The 17,298-nt window shown below is 43.2% G+C and overlaps 1 protein-coding gene across 4 annotated transcripts in view; it reads left to right on the top strand.

Moving 5' to 3' along the window:
- BAIAP2 (BAR/IMD domain containing adaptor protein 2) overlaps positions 1–17,298 on the top strand; it is a 132,996-nt gene that overhangs the window by 65,554 nt on the left and 50,144 nt on the right. For all 4 annotated transcript variants that reach the window (XM_044456457.1, XM_044456459.1, XM_044456460.1 and 1 more), the window contains exons 4-6: positions 8,713–8,774; positions 10,224–10,295; positions 12,420–12,557. In XM_044456457.1, coding sequence (XP_044312392.1) covers positions 8,713–8,774; positions 10,224–10,295; positions 12,420–12,557 — 272 coding nt within the window. The remainder of the gene's footprint in view (positions 1–8,712; positions 8,775–10,223; positions 10,296–12,419; positions 12,558–17,298) is intronic.

Here is a 17,298-nt window from a genome sequence, read left to right as displayed (position 1 = left end):
GAAAAAGACAAAAACAAAAAAGATGTTGAACCAGTGACAGTTGTTGATGTCTCCCTGCTTCAGTCATGGGTCTTTGCAGTTTGCTACAGCTCTTTTGCTCTGTGAACTATTTTCCCCCAGGAGATCTCAATCTTTGGCTTGACAGCTAGGTTTTTTTAAACCAATGGCCTGTTGCTATGGGGGGCGGGGAGAGGTCAAGATGCATCTTTTAAACTTAAGTTTTAGCTTCAAAATGTTTAAAATGTTTTACTATGTTTGATTGCGGATTTTGTTTTCTGAACTTTTTGTAACCCTCCTTGCTTGGTGTCAGAAAGGCACCACAGAATTCCTGATGAATGCAAGAGAAGACAGGAAAGAGTTGACTTGGCGATCTGCATGTTGCAGTGGGCATAGCATTGGAAGCTTGGTTATGTTGCATTGTAGCTGGGAATGGATTCCTGAAGAGGAGGCAAAGGAAGCTTTGAGTGCAAGGTCTGTGGGGTGGGCCAGAGAAAGGAGCTGTTGTATTTATCTTTCAGATACAGGAAGTCCCCTACATACAAACCTTCAAAGTTGCAAACTTTCAAAGATGCGACTATGCATTTGCATGTCCAACACATATGTTTTCTCCTTTTTAACTATTAATTTTCCTCTCCCTACCCTAAAGAAATTCTCCCTACTCTAAAGAAATTCTGAGAGAAATGGCTGCCTCTCCCTGCTCAGCAGTCACCAGAAACTTGGTTCCGAATGGAGAGGAGGTGGCATCAGTTAAAGAGAGAGCACCTTTGCACACAGCTCCCAGATAGTCAGGACAAATTAAACAAGGGGAGAATGTGGATGGGAGAAAGATTGTGCTCACTTGATCCCCATATTATGCAGATCATTCACACTCACTTCTTAAAGCCAACATGCAAAGCTCTGGCTTTTAATGCCCTCCCCCCAATCTTTCTGTCTGTGTGGTGTGTGCTCAGGCTGCAATTTTGGATTTGGGTGACCTCAGATACCACTTGTTGAAGTACCAGGACTGACTTTTTTGAGATACCCTACATGATGGTCTGAGCAACAACAAAGCTAGTGGAGGTGACAGTATTCCAGCTGAGCTATTCAAAATCTTAAAAGACAATGCAGTAAAAGTGCTACACTCAATATGCCAGCAAACTTGGAAAACTCAACAGTGGCCACAGGATTGGAAAAGGTCAGTTTACATTCTGATCCCAAAGAAGGGCAATGCCAAAGAATGTTCAATCTACTGCACCATTACACTCATTTCTCATGGTAGCAAAGTTATGCTCAAATTTCTACAAGCTGGGCTCCAGCAGTATGTAGACCAAGAACTACCAGAAGTACAGGCAGGATTTCGAAGAGACAGAGGAACTAGAGATCAAATTGCCAACATGCGGTGGATCATGGAGAAAGCTAGGAAGTTCCAGAAAAACATCTACTTCTGCTTCATTGACCATGCTAAAGCCTGTGATGGTGTGGATCACAACCAATTGTGGCAAGTTCTTAAAGGGATGGGAGTTCCAGACCATCTTATTTGTCTCTTGAGAAACCTATATGCGGGTCAAGAAGCAACAGTGAGAACTGGACATGGAACCACTGATTGGTTCAAAATTGAGAAAGGAGTTTGACAAGGCTGTATACTGTCGCCCTGCCTATTTAACTTATTTGCAGAGCACATCATGAGAAAGGCGGGGCTAGATGAATCACCAGTTGGAATTAAGATTGCTGGGAGAAATATCAACAACCTCAGATACGCAGATGATACCACTCTAATGGCAGAAAGTGAAGAGGAACTAAAGAGCCCCTTGAAGTGGGTGAAGGAGGAGAGTACAAAAGTTGGCTTGAAACTCAACATTAAGAAAACTAAGATCATGGCATCCGGTCCTCTCACTTCCTGGCAAATAGACAGGGAAGAAATGGATTTTATTTTCCTGGGCTCCAAGATCACTGCAGATGGGGACTGCAGCCAAGAAATTAAAAGACGCTTGCTCCTGGGGAGGAAATCTATGGCAAATCTAGACAGCACACTAAAAATCAGAGACATCACCCTGCCAACAAAAGTGTGTATAGTCAAGGTTATGGTTTTCCCAGTTGCAATGTATGGCTGTGAAAACTGGACCATAAGGAAGACTGAGCATTGAAGAATTGAGGCCTTTGAATTGTGGTGCTGCAGGAGACTCCTGCGAGTCCCTTGGACCGCAAGGCAATCAAAATGGTCACTCAGGAGATCAACCCTGACTGCTCTTTAGAAGGCCAAATGCTGAAGATGAAACTCAAATACTTTGGCCACCTAATGAAAAGGAAGGACTCCCTGGAGAAGAGCCTAATGCTGGGAACAATAGATGGCAAAAGAAGAAGGGGATGGCAGAGGATGAGGTGGCTGGATGGAGTCACTGAGGCAGTTGGTGTGAGCTTAGGTGGACTCCACGGGATGGTGGAGGACAGGAAGGCCTGGAGGAATGTCGTCCATGGAGTCGCGATGGGTCGGGCACGACTTCACGGCTAACAACAACACATGATGGTTTAGGTCAGGGGTTGGCAACCTTTAACACTCAAAGAGCCATTTGGACCCGTTTCCCACGCAAAAGAAAACACCGGGAGCCGCAAAACCCTTTTGACATCTAAAATGGAGATAACACTGCATATATCGTTTTTTACCTTAATGCTGTGTATATCTTCATTATGATTTAGCTGCAGCTCTTGTTCAGTCACTAAAAACTGTTATTTTTAATCTTACATTGTAAACTAGTAGGACTCCTTTCATATATTTTGAATAGGAGAACAGCTTCCTGAAGAGTCAAAGTCAGTGCTAAAGGGCTGCATGCATTAAGCAACAAACCCCATAAGTTCGTCAGAAGTAAAAGCAAATTAATCTACCCACGTATCATTAAATGTTTGGTTTTTTTCAGAAACTTTTCTTCGATTTATCCATGGTTGGCCTGTGGGGTGGGGTGGAGCTCAGTAAATCAGATCCTAGGCTGTGGGGGAGATATAGACGTGTTTAGTGATTGATTAGCAGATAAACAGTCAAGTGCTGTGAATTGCAACAGGTCCCAAGTGCAGCTTTTAACATTCAGATGAAGGAGATTACATTGGGACAAAGAATCTTTTCAGCAGTTTCTTGTAACATGAGAGCCTGTAGGAAGCTTGTTTAGCAGAGAAATGTAGCAGATTTACTTAACAAGCTGATTTAGCATATTTAGCAGATTTACCTAACTAGCTGATTTACTTAACTAGTTCCTGAGTGGAGCTTCAGGCAGATCAGTGGCTGTGGCGGTGCGTGTTTTGAGCAGCAGAGCCGCAGCAGAGGGGTTCAAGAGCCACTTGCGGCTCCGGAGCCGCGAGTTGCCAACCCCTGGTCTAGGTGCTGCAGAAGGACTGCTTTGTTTTCAAGCAGTAGACAGGCTGTTTTGCAACCTTCCCTCTGTTAGTTGGGTGCCTAGGCTAACTTTGTTGGACTTGAGAACAAGTTTGACTTACAAATGCGCTCTGGGAAAGGGACTCATTTGTATGTAGGGGACTTCCTTTACATTCAAACGCTACTTGGGAGATATCGCCTTGGCAAATTTTCCCTTCCCATTGCAGTGCTAATAGTGTCCTGGTACTAAGGGTGAGCACTGTGCCTTTTCCAAAACCTAGGAGAGCCACTGGGGTAGGTCCCAGATGGGCATGTGAACATTTGTCAGGAAGGGTGAGATCCAGTATGTTGGCTGAAGATTGGGAGGGAGGGAGGGAGGGAAGCACCCATTAGGTGTTTGCTTCAGGTTCTGCATACGCCCAAGAGGTATGGGAGCCCATGGTAAAAGTTCATGGAATGGTCTTCAGGTCTCTGATTCCTGATGTCAGAAGGGGGCCAAGTAGCTCCTTGAACAAATTCTTTTTCCCAGATTCCAGAGTGGGTAGCTTTGATAGTGCTCCTAACAAAGAATGGTGCTGCTGCTTTTCTTAAACTTTTAATTTATCTTGCAGTTCCTTCAGCCTGTCAGAAAAGCACCTAAATGGTGAGCTTTTGGATAACATGCAGTCAGACAGCAGGTAGCCAAACAATTAAACATGCTATAGTCAACAGCCATAGTTAAACTAGCAATAGAACACAAATGTTTTGGTGTATTTGAGGCTAAGATATTGTGTGATGAATATAGTCATTATGAAAATGCATGATCTTATTTAAATACAGATCATTAATTTGTTGATTTTTTAAAAATATACTTATCAACAGCTGAAGTTCTCTGGGTAGATATACAATTTACAAACAAATTTAAAACTATTTGCATATTTTAACACATTCTGCGCATTCAGTAAATTAGATCACTGCAGCTATAAGCATCCCGCCAATGCCATTAAGTGCCTTACCACAGAGGGCAGTCCTGAACTGGCACTGGTAGGATTACAGAGTTGGTGCTAGGTAGGACTTGGTGGAGGAGCTTGTTTCATGATTGGGGGGGCTGTTAATGAGAAATTCCCCTTCCTTGTTAAACTGAAGGTCCTTGATTTGAGGGTAAATATACATTGGGTTTGTTGAAAGTATGGAAGATTTTAGAATGGCATGCAGAATTTGGAAATGTCAAAATGGTTTTGCCCAAATGCAGTTGTTGTTGTTTTTTTGGTGAGCCCTGTTGCTGTAAATAATGCTTGTGTTTAAATAGTTCTGGGGTTTTGTTCTTTTAGAGTTTGTTTTTTTAGTAATCAAAATTATTTTGCATCTCATAACCATGTTTAGAAGCCCAGGGTATTACTTCTGCACAGCACCAGGATGAGGGAAGAACTGAGCTTGAAAGAGAACAGGGCTTATTGACTGTCTAGTTTTGCCTTCCCCTACATGGTGCCCATACTTGCTGCCAGAGCTGGCTCTGTAATAAATTCTAACTTGTGATTGGACAGTTTTGGCATGAGTCTTCCTCCAACTCTGTTCCAGTGGCGTTGACTCTTGCATTATTGCCCTCAACTCAAGCTGGACCTGCCTAAGCTGTCCTCAGAGAAGGAGGGATTGTATTAACTGTCTAGTCAGCGCTGCATTCCACAGAGTAACCAGGGCTTTGGCAGGATTACCAGGCATATCAGCAGAGAAATCCCCTGGAGTCCTCTGAAATCCACCAGGATCCTTTAGGTTCTGAGGGCAGTCATTTTAACAGGTCCTTACCCTAGCAGAGAAGAAAGGCTGCTGAAGGTTTAAGTCTCAATAGGAAGAGATTTGACCATGACTCCTATAGGCATTGGGCCATGATTGTCATGGTAGCAATGAAGGGCTGAGCCACCCTGTATCCAGTGGCCTCAGCATGAAAGTGGAGATTTCCCAGAACCCTCTGGTATGCATCTTTGTCTGTGCCCAAGTTTTTTACATGACCTGGATGGCAGGGAGATGAAAACATCTGAGTTGGGAGCTTTGGGTGAAGTAAAGTGGCTTAACACACCCTCAGTTTGCACAAGGGTGCATTAGCATTAATGTAGAGAAGTAGAATGAAATTCTGATTTTTAAAATATCTGATTGTGTCAGTGAGCCAATAATGAAACAAAAGAAATTCAACAATTCACAAAATTCTGATGAAATGAATTTAATACAGTCCACTCATTCCTAACTGGGAGTTGTAGCCTGATGCATCTGGAGAACCCCACACTGGGGAAGGTTCATCCAGAGTGTGTGTGGAAGAAGCCCCATTTGAACTTGTCTGCTCTATGCTTATCCATAGTGCTGCATTAGACAGAAGAAACGACATATACTGAGAGTCCCTGACAGAATGGTGTTTGGAGTCTGTTGGAATAAAAGGAAGGGTCTGTTGATCTGCTGAAGTCATTCCCTGAGGCAGTGGAATTATGAATTATCCTCCCCTAAATTTGCTGGCATACCTTCATGACTGACTTCTCCTACACTTGGCAGCAAGTGCAGGAGAGTCTTTCTCATTCGTTTTAATGGCAAATCTATAAGGCAGCATCCAAAATTAACCTCTTCAGCTTCAGTACTCTTTTACAAGCCCCTGTACTGAGGCATAATTCAGTAGTATCTGGATCGCTAGGGCCTCCCACACCGGTGGTGGCCACGTCTGACCCTAATTACCTTTATTGACTATGACAAGATCACAACCAGAGCTGAAATGGCTTTCGAGTCTGCAGCTAGAATAATTCCAGAGCATAAATTTCACCATGTACTGTCAGATAACAATGCTTTAAAAAATATTGGGTGGAAGATGCTTGTAAAACTACGGGGCATATTTCAGAGATCTAATAAGGTGCCTCCTTGCAGATAGCAAAAACTTTTGAGTCCCATGTGCAGCTGTTGTAATCAAAAGTAGTTGTTAGTAGCCGTAAAAGAAATGAACCTCCATCATTTTCTCCCCAAAGACTTCCCATCTATTTACTCAATTTGCTTGTTTATCTATGTCAGGTTATTCATAGCATCTTGGTAAGCTAGCAAAGACTGCCTTGAGTGTTTGGGAGGAGAAAACATGGTAGAGAGCAGACGTGCTGTCTTAAGGCTCCCCATGCTCTCTATTCTATGAGCACAGTTACTAGTGGACAATGCTATCTTAAAGACTGGTGCAAGTAACTGAGCCTTAGTGGTGCACATACTGTCACAGTGTGACCTCTGTTTGAGCTTAGGGATTTGCTAAAGGAAAAGACATGTCTCTAGGGTCTCAGTTCTGCCTCTGGGATTCCCAGACAGCCATGCCTCTTTGCCAGCCACTGATCATTTGGGGGTTTCCCAGAATCCATGCAGATTTTGCGTATTATAAAAGGCTCTCATGCTTTTCTTAAGGCTTAGTTATTGGCAAGAGGAACTGTAAGCTAAAATGTGTCGACGTTTTTGGCTCCCCCTTCTGTCTTGCCCATTGCGGCCCAGTGGCCCCCAAGGGCCTCTCTGAAATGGAACTTGGCCCTTGTACTGAAGGAGGTTAGACACACCTAGTTCAACACAATGACGGTTATGAAACCCTTTGAGAGGTATAAGTGAACAAGGTGCTGGTAAATGAAGTCGATGTGATGGTGAATGTGTGGGAAGTTGAGCAAATCAGGGTGATCTTGCACTACAGTGGTAGCTTTCTTTCTGCAGCTATGCAGTGTGGATGACTAGCGCATAGGACTCTGCTGCGTAGCCATTTGTGAGCTGAGCTCTGCATAGGAGAAGATGGTTGAGCAAGTAGAAGTTAAGGGGCAAAGAAATACATGTTGATTCCAAAACTTGTTTGTTTCTGGCCACTGCAGTACTTCCTAGCCTTAGAGAACCCTCTCCCAAATGGTCTTCCCATGCATTCACTGATATGAAAGAGGGGAATTGGAAGCAGGCAGTCACATGTCTCTGTTACGCCCTTCCCCAACCTGGTAACCTCCGGATATGTTGGACTGCAACTCCAAGCATTCCATGGAGTTGTATTAGGACCATCTAAAAAAAGTCACAAAGTAGTAAAACCGCAGTTGAGTTCTCCAGAATTCTTTGTGCTGGATGTCAGAACACATCAACAAAAGTGTGTGTGGCTGAGGGGGGTGGGGGGAGTTTTATCTGGCATAATGAAAAGCCAAACACTCCTGTTTGCAATAAAAATGGAATGGGGGCAGTTAGGCTCCTTCCTCGTGCAAAATCATCTCAGGTTGCAAGAAAAGTTACTGGGGCAAAGAAGCAATAGATTCTCTCTCCCTCTGAAAATATTAAAACCAGCAGTTATTTGGATGTATATCTAGTGTTAATTGGGTCACATAGGACCCTTTTACATGGTGTGTGTTAATTAATCTTCAGCTTTGCCAATATGAAGGCTACCACATTTTCCCTTCTTTCCCTATTGCCTGCCTTAAAAGAACCTGCGTGAGACTGTGTGGTTGAGTTGACTTTTATATTTTTTAAGGAAGAGTAGCTGCTGCTCCCCCACTTTCCTGAAGCTTGCGATCTTTTTCTGCCAGGCACAGTCTAACCTAACAACTCCCCTGTTCCATCTTAAGTCTGTTGCAAAGTACAGACTTCTGATTTTTATCTTTTCATCTCTCCCCATATTTGTTTCTGCTTAACATCCCAGCCTGAGGAAGATTTGTGGTACACCCAAATGTTCACTGGCTGTTCTGTGACATTTTAGTTGGTCCTCATAAAAACATTATTGCCACTGCTGCTCTTTGGGTGCTCTGCTGTCCTTAGGTATAATTTGCAGAGAGCAGCTGTAGCCTGTAGGTGCTGGATTGTCCAGAGAGCATGTATGTGTATATATGAAAGCAGACTGCTAAAGCTGAGCACCCAACTGGAAGACGCCTTCCATATGGTACATGGGTAAGAAGGGAGGCAATAGCTCCTTCCTGAGTAAAATTCTGAGGAAGTGGGGACGTTTTCTGCTGTGGAAATGGGCAATTCATCTACTTCAGGATCACTGGAAGAGGGATCCCAGGGGAATAAGCAGCTTGCAGAAAGTGGTGTTGTCTGTGCTGGGATACTCAGCCTCTTCCATCGCATTGATGGTGGGAGAGTGACCATCTTCTGGTCTGATCTATGCATGCACCGTGAGGCACCCAGGTCAGCATGTCCACTGTTCCTGCCTTCCCAGGTTTCTCTGTTTGAAAACCTTGAGCATGTGCTGAATGTGTGGACTGAGACTGAGGCAAGGCCTCCCAGGCCTCAGGCTTCATCCAAATGGAAGTGATTTACCTAAACCAGCACTATAGATCAAGAGTCTAGGATGTGGGGGGAAGAGAAGGTTAATGCAGAGCGGTTTCTCAAATGGTCTCCCTTACTCCCTACTTTTGCCTTGCCTTTTCTAGGGGATGTTCTGTTCCAGATGGCTGAAGTCCACAGACAGATTCAGAATCAGTTAGAAGAGATGGTGAGTGCTTTGCTTCCTGTTGATATGTCCCTTTTGCAGAGGCTGGCCAAGGGGCAGCCTGCAATTCTCTTTATACACGTGGATCTAAAATACATCTGTTGTAGCATAGTTGCCAAGCATTTTAAATAAGAATAAGAAACTCTGTTGAATAAGCCTTTAGCCAAACAAAATTCTAAATCATGTGCTGGCCTCTGGAATGTCTAAGAAATAACTGAAGTTGCAACAAAAACTGATCTCAAGCCAAGATTCATGCTTGACCAATTGGTTTCATGCAGAAAAGGAATGTGGGAAGCTCCTTGTTGCAATAGGGGGCTGATTCTTCCTTGTGATTCTTTATCTGATAAAAGAAGCAGTATTTGTGCATCATCGTTGTAGCACACACCTTGGCCTATAAGTAGGTTGGCCGCTTAGGCATTGGCACAAAAGAGAATACTGATCTTCAAAAGGATTGGATGGCATTTTAGTAATTACTATATTTTAAGCAGATGTGCAATATATGCACATGGGCAGGTGCCCCTCAGTCTGCTGTCTAGGTGCTAACAACCGTTGATGGGCAAGCTCATGGCCCCCGCCTTCCCTCCTTTTACAGTTCTTTGATTTTAATCCAGACATGGATTGGGCAGCCATTCTCATAGAGGATCGACTTCTGTAAAGTAGGACCCTATATTTATAACTGTACATTGTTTGTTTATCTCATATGTTTATCTTCTGGAGCTAACTTGTCTATCCTAGCATTTCTTTGCCTTATGCAGTAACTTTAGTTTATCCAAGTTTATTCTGTTTCACTTACTTCTATCTAAAAATTCCTTTGGTACAGTGGTACCTTGGCTTACGAACTTAATCCGTTCCAGGACTCTGGTCGTGAGCCAAAATGGTCGTGAGCCAGGTCAAATTTCCCCATAAGGGTCAATGTAAATAAGGTTAATCTGTTTTGCAACTATTTTTTTTATTCACAAAAATTTGAAGCAAAGTGACAATGAATAACAAAGATCGTGGCTATCTCCCCCTCCCCCAGTGATCGTGCATAGGGGTGGGGGAGACAGGTGCAATCGTGGGCATGCTGGGGAGAGGTGGGCGCGATTACGGATGCACTCGGGGGGAGGCAGGCATGGGCGTGCTGTGGGGGAGGCGGGCACGGGCACAGGTGCGTTTGGGCAGGGAACACGGGTGCAATTGCGGCCATTCCCCCCCCCCCCCCGGCCGACGCGCCTGTACAGGGAAGACAGGCCCAGTAGTGATTGTCACCAAATGCAGAGTTCACGACCTGTGGCAAAATTTCATGAAATTTCTGTTCGCGACCTGATTTGGTCGTGAATTAGGATGTTCGTGAGCCGAGGTACCACTGTATTTTCTTCCAGATTAGTTGCCCCTCTTTGCACATCTTCCTGTTTCATGTACTGAAAATCAGTATTGACATAAATTTTTTTTTTACTCTCTTTTGGTACTCAGCTGAAGTCCTTCCACAATGAACTACTAACACAACTGGAACAGAAAGTGGAACTGGATTCACGGTATCTAAGTGTAAGTGGCATGCAACCAGTATTTAATGAAAATTAGATCATGCTGGTGTAGCTTTTTGTTGGCAGGACTAGAAATGTTTCAGCTGCTCAAAGATGAAGAAAGGGGGAAAGTAAGTTGTGATTGTGGTGGACTACATTGACGTGCTGGTTTCTGGGCTTCCTTCAAAGAGTGCTAGCCTAGCTGAGCCTTGATATACTCCCACAAGGCATCTCTTACGTTCTTACACTTCAAAGAAAAGTGCCTAGTCATACCCATTTGATTCTTATGACTTATATGTTAACTTTTAAGAGCTCCTAAGCATGTGCTAAATTCAAAAGCACAGTGAGGGGTTTGTTTTTAAAACAGGCCACATAAGTTTGAAGTTGGCTTAACACAGTTTTATGTTTACACTGCTGTTTGATGTTGTACTCGATCCAGAATCATTTGGGATGTGCTAATAGAAGTGGGATTGGGTAAGAGTATACTTGACTCCTGCGAATATTCTGACCTTCAACTGGGAGTCTGGGGACAGAAAGAGGAACTTTCTTACTCCCTCTGTTCTCTCCCCACTCTCACCCCTGGCCAACCTGGGAGATCCAGAAAGTTTTCAAATGAGTTGGAGAAGCTTGGAAAACAGTTTATTGTGTTTCCTATCTCCCACAACCCCAAAATTATTATTTATGGATATACCTGGAATAGCACTGAGTTCCACTGAGCTATTCCAAAAACTGCAAACAGTTTCTGGGAAACTGTATTGAAGAAATGACTTTGAAAGATTTCTAAATTGGGATTAGTTGTTTCTGTTCTATTCAGTTTGGTTAATCCAAGCAGAAATAAAATTTCAAATTCAGCATTTTCCACATTCTTTTTCTCATTTGTGCAGGGGTATAATCAGATAATGGGCAGGGTCACACTAAATGGCAATCTACCTGGGAATTTTAGCCATGCTTTGTGGGTAAAATTATCCTGTGCCTGTCAAATGATTAGGTATGATGGGGGTTGTGACCTTTGCTCCCGCTGCTCTTCATCTTTCCTTCTCCTTTTGGTCCACTGGCAGAATTCCTTAGCTAAACCATGGTGGGCTAATTTGACCCTACCACAAGCCATGGGTAACTGGGGTGGTTTATAAGCCACCCCTCAGAAAAAGTGTTGTGTTTGTATGACACACTAACCTACTGTGGCTTATAAACCGGAGTGGGTTATCATACGTAAAACCAGTCACCATCTAGGCATACAGTAGGCATGGCAGTTAAGATTTATTATGTCTCAAAGGAATTGTGCCTTTCAAGACTGCAAACATTCAAACCTAAAAAGAACTCTCCCGAATCATGGCCAAGGCCTTTCCAGTCCAGTGTTCTGTTCCTGCAGTAGCCAGCCAGGTGCCCCAGTGATAACCCAGAAGCAGGACAAGAATTCAGTACTGCCTTCCATTCTTGTTCCCTAACCACAGGTATTGAAAAGCATGCTGCTGATGCTGAAGTAATATAAAAACATCATGACTAGGCTTGTTTTCCATTAATTTGTCCAATCCCCTTTGAGAGCCATCCCAATTGGCAACCATCACTACGTCCTGTAGTTGAACTATGCAGAGCTACTTCCTATTTTGTCTGTCCTGGATCTCCCACCAATGAGATTCTTGGATTTCTTTTTCAATCCTGGACCAAGGTATTGGTGCTGGTGGTGGGACTTTTCCCTTTGATGTTTCTGCTTCTCAAATCTGTACCTGTGAAACAATGCTGATTCAGATTATAATTCTTTGTTAAACCCTCTGAATTCAGAGCGAGCTTTCACAAGAAGCAAGGGAAAAGTTTCTCAAAGCCAAATGTTGCCCTTGCAGGTATCTTAACATCATGTTGCATTAAGACTTTAAGTCTGCTGATAAAGCTTCTGCAACTGGTGCCCCTGCTCTTTAGGTTATTTGGAGTGTGTGTGTGTCTGTGTCTGTGTCTGTGTTTCTCCCACAGGAAGGTAGCCATTGTTTCTAAACTGCACTCTTCCAGAACATGCTCTCTGGTGTGAGGTCAGGGCTTTTTTTGCCTATGGGGAGGGTGTTGATGGTGCTCCTTAGGAGTGTGGCAAAGCGAAGGAAATCTAGACTTGTCTCTACTAGCTGTTCAGCATTCCCACACTTGTTTCTACATTCAGGCTGCGCTGAAGAAGTACCAGACTGAACAACGAAATAAAGGCGATTCACTAGAGAAATGCCAGGGTGAACTGAAGAAGCTTCGAAAGAAGAGTCAAGGGAGCAAGAATCCTCAGAAATACTCTGACAAGGAGCTGCAGGTAGGGACTGATTCGGCTGGAAAGGGCCTAGATTGAAAAACTGTTCTTGTTATTCTCATTGTTAGGAGCAGAGTCTGGATGGTACCCTTCTCACTGCATCTGGTCACATCTGTATTTTATGTGTTTCATAGGCTGGCATTACCAGTGTAGCTTGGCCATTTGAAGATCAGATTGGAGGCACCGATTTGAGTAATACCCTTGTGGAGTCATAGCTCAGTGACAGCACACCTGCTTTGCATCCAGGTGGTCCCAGAGATCGCGTCCTCTCTGGCATCTCCAGAGAGGACCAGGAAGGGATTCTGCTGAAATCCTGTTGTCAGTGCTGGACCAGCTGAATTCAGCATGGGACAGCTTCTTGGCCATCGAGAAGGAATCGAGGTGCATGGTTGGCGAAAAGCAGCCCAGTCATTGGGATGGCAGAGCTGCAATTCTAGGCTTATGTACCTAGGAATAATCCACCTGAACTTGTGGGACTCATTTTCAAGTAAGCACCCATAGAAATTGAGTGCATGGCTGTCTGCAGCCTTACTCTCTAAAATAGCTTGGTTAAAGTATACACGATTATATTCTGCACAGAAGTAGTAATTTGCTTTTTAAGTACCTTGTGAAAGCCACAAAATAAAGAACATAAGAGTTTGAGAAATCATGAACTGGCTGAGATGCCCTTTATCGATGGATTAACTGAAGGATTGTGTCCCTTGGCATTTTTTCTGAATTATCTTTCTTCAGTAGCTATATAAAATAGAATTTCCTACTGCTAAAAATATTTTCCAGAACTGTTAATGTTCCACTGCTCTTTCCTCAGAGAGGGGGTGGGGGGGGGATGCCTAGTTGCCTATGCCAGAATGGGTTTTCATTGGACAAGACAAATATCCATGTGGTGACTTCCGATTCCAAGCATACTTGAAAGCCTCATGCTGCTTTCCAGTCAGACTGTGATTGTGTCCCCCAGAGACTTGAGGGAGGAGAGTCCCTAGACAGACAGAAGCTGTAGCCTGATGAGAACAACCAAGCGCTGTTGCATGACTCCTGGGGAAAATAAATTGTGCTCTTGGAAAAATGTGCATAGTTTTCAAGGAGCAAATGACTGCCAGGTGGAAGAGATGGCGGAGAGGAGGGGTGAGGGAGGCTAATTAAAATATTGCACTGCTGCTGTGCAATGAGGACGCACAGAGAGGGTGGCCTCGCTCAGAGGGTTAATGGATGAAGTTGCTTGGTTAACATCTTTCTTCTCTGGATGTCCGTGACTTCTCCAATTTGGTGCCGCACCTGCTGCAAGCACAACAAACGCTAACAAGAAATGTATAGGAATCCTGTTAACATACTCTGACAGAAAGGGATCTGATTTGTGAGTGGCAGTGTTTTTCTTCATGCCGTATGTCAGAGTAGCTGGTGAAATTAGGAGCATGACAAGAGTTCTGAGCCAATGAGACGGATGACCCCCTTTGCTCTTAGTGATATTCTCACAGGTTTTCTCCTGCTCATGGGAGTTTTCCCTATCTCTCCTCCATCAGACCTGCACCAGTTTCTTCCCTGGGTGTGTGCTAGGGAGCACCACCTGTTATAATTGCATGAAAAAGCAGTGACTTTTTCTTAATTGGTCATGAGATTTAAAACAGAACCACTGGAGGGGAATAGGAATGTTTATCATCAGTTGTTTACTGGGTTGAGTTCAACTGTTTGAAGTCAGGTAGCATAAATGCAAAATATTAAGTGAACATAGATTTCACCCATTTTACACTTCTTAAATGTAGCTTTCTGTATTTGTAGATTTTGACAGATCTATTCTGAGATGCAGTCAGTGGGAAATGAAATTGCATTTTCACATTTTTAAGTAGCTATGGCTTAATATTGAGTGGTTTGTATGAGCCATGTTGCCTAGCATAGCAACCTGAAGACTATTAAATCTGGCATGCATCTGAGCTTGTATAAACCCCATCTGAATGCCTGCTTTTTCTTAAATGCCAGCAGAAAGTATATTGTAAGAAACATCTATGCAGATCATAAGGCTTGGATAGCTGTTACCGAAGTCTCTGGACTTAGTCTAAAAGAATCCATTCCATCTACCTTGCGATGTTGCCACTTATGCAATGGAAGTGTGATGTCTCTACTGAAGAAGACTATTTCTTTGCATTATTTCTCATACTTTTATTCTTAGCCATTTCTTTTTCCTTTGGACAAATCTGAATTGATTTCATGTTCTTTTTTCAGTTTTTTCTAAGAGGCCAGTCAGCACTGGACTTGCATCAAATCAGTAAATCTCCACCCTCCGTTTGCTTTTGCTTGAGTTTGTGCCTCTGCATACTCAAGTGGACAAGGTTTCAATGTCAAGGATATCTAAGCTGCTGTGTCCAAACCAGCTCAGCCTGAGGGCTTGGGTCCAGTTTAAGTACATTGCAGAACAATTTTTGTTAGGTAATCCGAATGTTAAAAAAGCATTTAAGAATGCAATATGTAAGGGGATTTTGCATTCTGATGAGTGTGCTTCACATGCACTCCTTCACAACTGCTTTCTGGGAAGATGGTATGTTAGACCATGCGGGTAGATGGAGGATTCATGTAAGCCACCAATGTGAACTAAAATTCTAAACAAGGAGAAGATGGACAGACCTCTGTAAATATAAGTACACCTAATCTGTATCTATTGCCACGAGAGGGCTGAGAGTTTGGTTCTGATGTTGGAAAGTCCTCTGACCTGATAGCTGAATGCAGTTAATACATAAATCAAATACCTGATCTTGTTTGATCAATCTCTTTGAAGTAGCAACATCAGTATGATCTAACTTTTAATCATATGACAACAGATTAACTCTCTACTTATAAACAACTAGGAAGTAGTGAGAAAACACCATAGCAACGCATGGAGGGCTAAGTCTTTACTCCATAGCAACAGAGTAAGTCTGTAACTAGGGTGGATCAACAGCAATCACAAAATAAGACAAAGCCAGTTACTGCTTTCATCTCTACTGTTCCATTTTACCCTTAAAGTTTTATTCTTCCCCCTCCCCACACCTGCTCCATATGGCTTTCTTTGGATTGATGCTGCTACTCTAGGCCTTTAACAGCAGGCCTGACAAGGGGACCTACTTCTGGTTGTTCAACTGAACTAAAAAAGCAGGATAGTTGACCTTCTACTAATAGAAGATGATGGCTAGGGTTGGCATAGTTATGATGGAGACTCGCTGCCAGTGGGTTGTGTCCAAATTAGCAACATTGCCAGGCTCAGAGATCTGTATTGGGCTTTCTCATGCTAGTGCATTCTCCTTTGTGTGATACATACCTTGTATTCATCTTTTGGCTACTTGTCTTTGTGAGAGAAGATGCTTCAGTGACGGGGTTGGAACATGTGAAATACTGGTCAATGTTTGATGTATAGTGAGGGTTCGAAGTAATAGCCTCTTCTAGAAGCATGTTTTCTGCATGCCCATATCCATTTGGGAGTGGGAGCATTTCTGTTGCAACCTTGAATTTGTTTCAGACAAGATGGCGTAACCTCAGTAGGCCTAATTCCATGCTCTTTTTGCGGATTTCAAAATGCCAGCCATATTACCAAGCAACTGTCCTGCTTTCCATTGTATGCTGCAGGCTGCCCTTTCTGAGCCAGCTGCCTGTGGTCAGTGAGCAGCTGGTTGAGACAGGGCATCCTGCTGTTCATAACTATTAACAGTATATATGGAAGGAGGATTTCCTTTTGACCTAGGCTGAAGAGCTGCCAAAAATGGCTGCAAAATGCAATCTTGGCTGCATATCTCTTGTTCTCACTTTGACACCCAATTTTGTTCCATGAGCCTGTGATCACGTTGTTGACAGTAGTTATTTTAAAAACAGAGCACCACTTCCTTCCTGGCAAAGGAGTTAACACAGATGCTCCTGGCATATGGAATTCTTTCTCTTTCCCCTAAAACTGGTGGAGAAACATCTGTGTGGCTTATCTGTGGATCTAAGTGGAAGATTGCTGGTGCTGGAGGCAGAATGTACTCACGCTTTGTTGCCTAGCCAGTCACATGAAAGGCTTTTGAAAGCATTTTCTTCTGATTGATAAAAGATACCTGTCTACCAACAGCAACACCCTCACCAGCCTTGGTAGCTGAAGGAAAAACATTAATTTGTTAGAATAGGAATCCATTGCTACTTAGGATGACTAGGAGACTTTTCTTTAATAAGTGTGTTTGTTTAACTGGCTGTTAAACATCCAGAGCTCAGATCCTCTTTAATCTCTTGTTGCCATATTTTAGAACAGCAGGAAGTTTAAAAGCTTCTTTGTGTGTGTCCATTGTTTGCAGAATTGCAGTGTTTTGTCATTGTCTTGAGGCTTTAAAAAAATCTGTTCGAGGAAAAGGGACAAAGGGCTGTGCTGGAGATAAGGTTGAATAAGGATCCAAGTCTGAGTTTGCATTACCCAGGCCGAACATGTGAGGAACTGAAAAGGTTGTCTGATTGCTTTGCCAAATGGCATATGAGAATTTCGACAACCAAGTTACCTCAAAGGAGTGATCAACCTAAAGACAGATGGGTAGTTCTGGACAGAAATAACCATTTTAGAAAGTGTGTGTATTTTGGAAGTGTGGAGTGAAAAGTAGTGAGAAACAGGATGTTTTTAATTATAAAGCAGGATGTTATGCTTCCATGAACTAAACGCATCATTCTTTACAACAGGAGGCTGTATGTAGCCATTTGGAGAGGGAACTTCTATAGCTCCCAGAATCTGAGTGATGGCAGATCACATGATCTTTGGTCACCT

Source organism: Varanus komodoensis, unplaced genomic scaffold, assembly GCF_004798865.1.
Source record: "Varanus komodoensis strain SLA01 unplaced genomic scaffold, ASM479886v1 scaffold84, whole genome shotgun sequence".
Classification (NCBI taxonomy): Eukaryota; Metazoa; Chordata; class Lepidosauria; order Squamata; family Varanidae; genus Varanus; species Varanus komodoensis.
The sequence above is the reverse complement of the archived record's forward strand: the minus strand, read 5'-3'. Positions and strand labels throughout refer to the sequence as shown.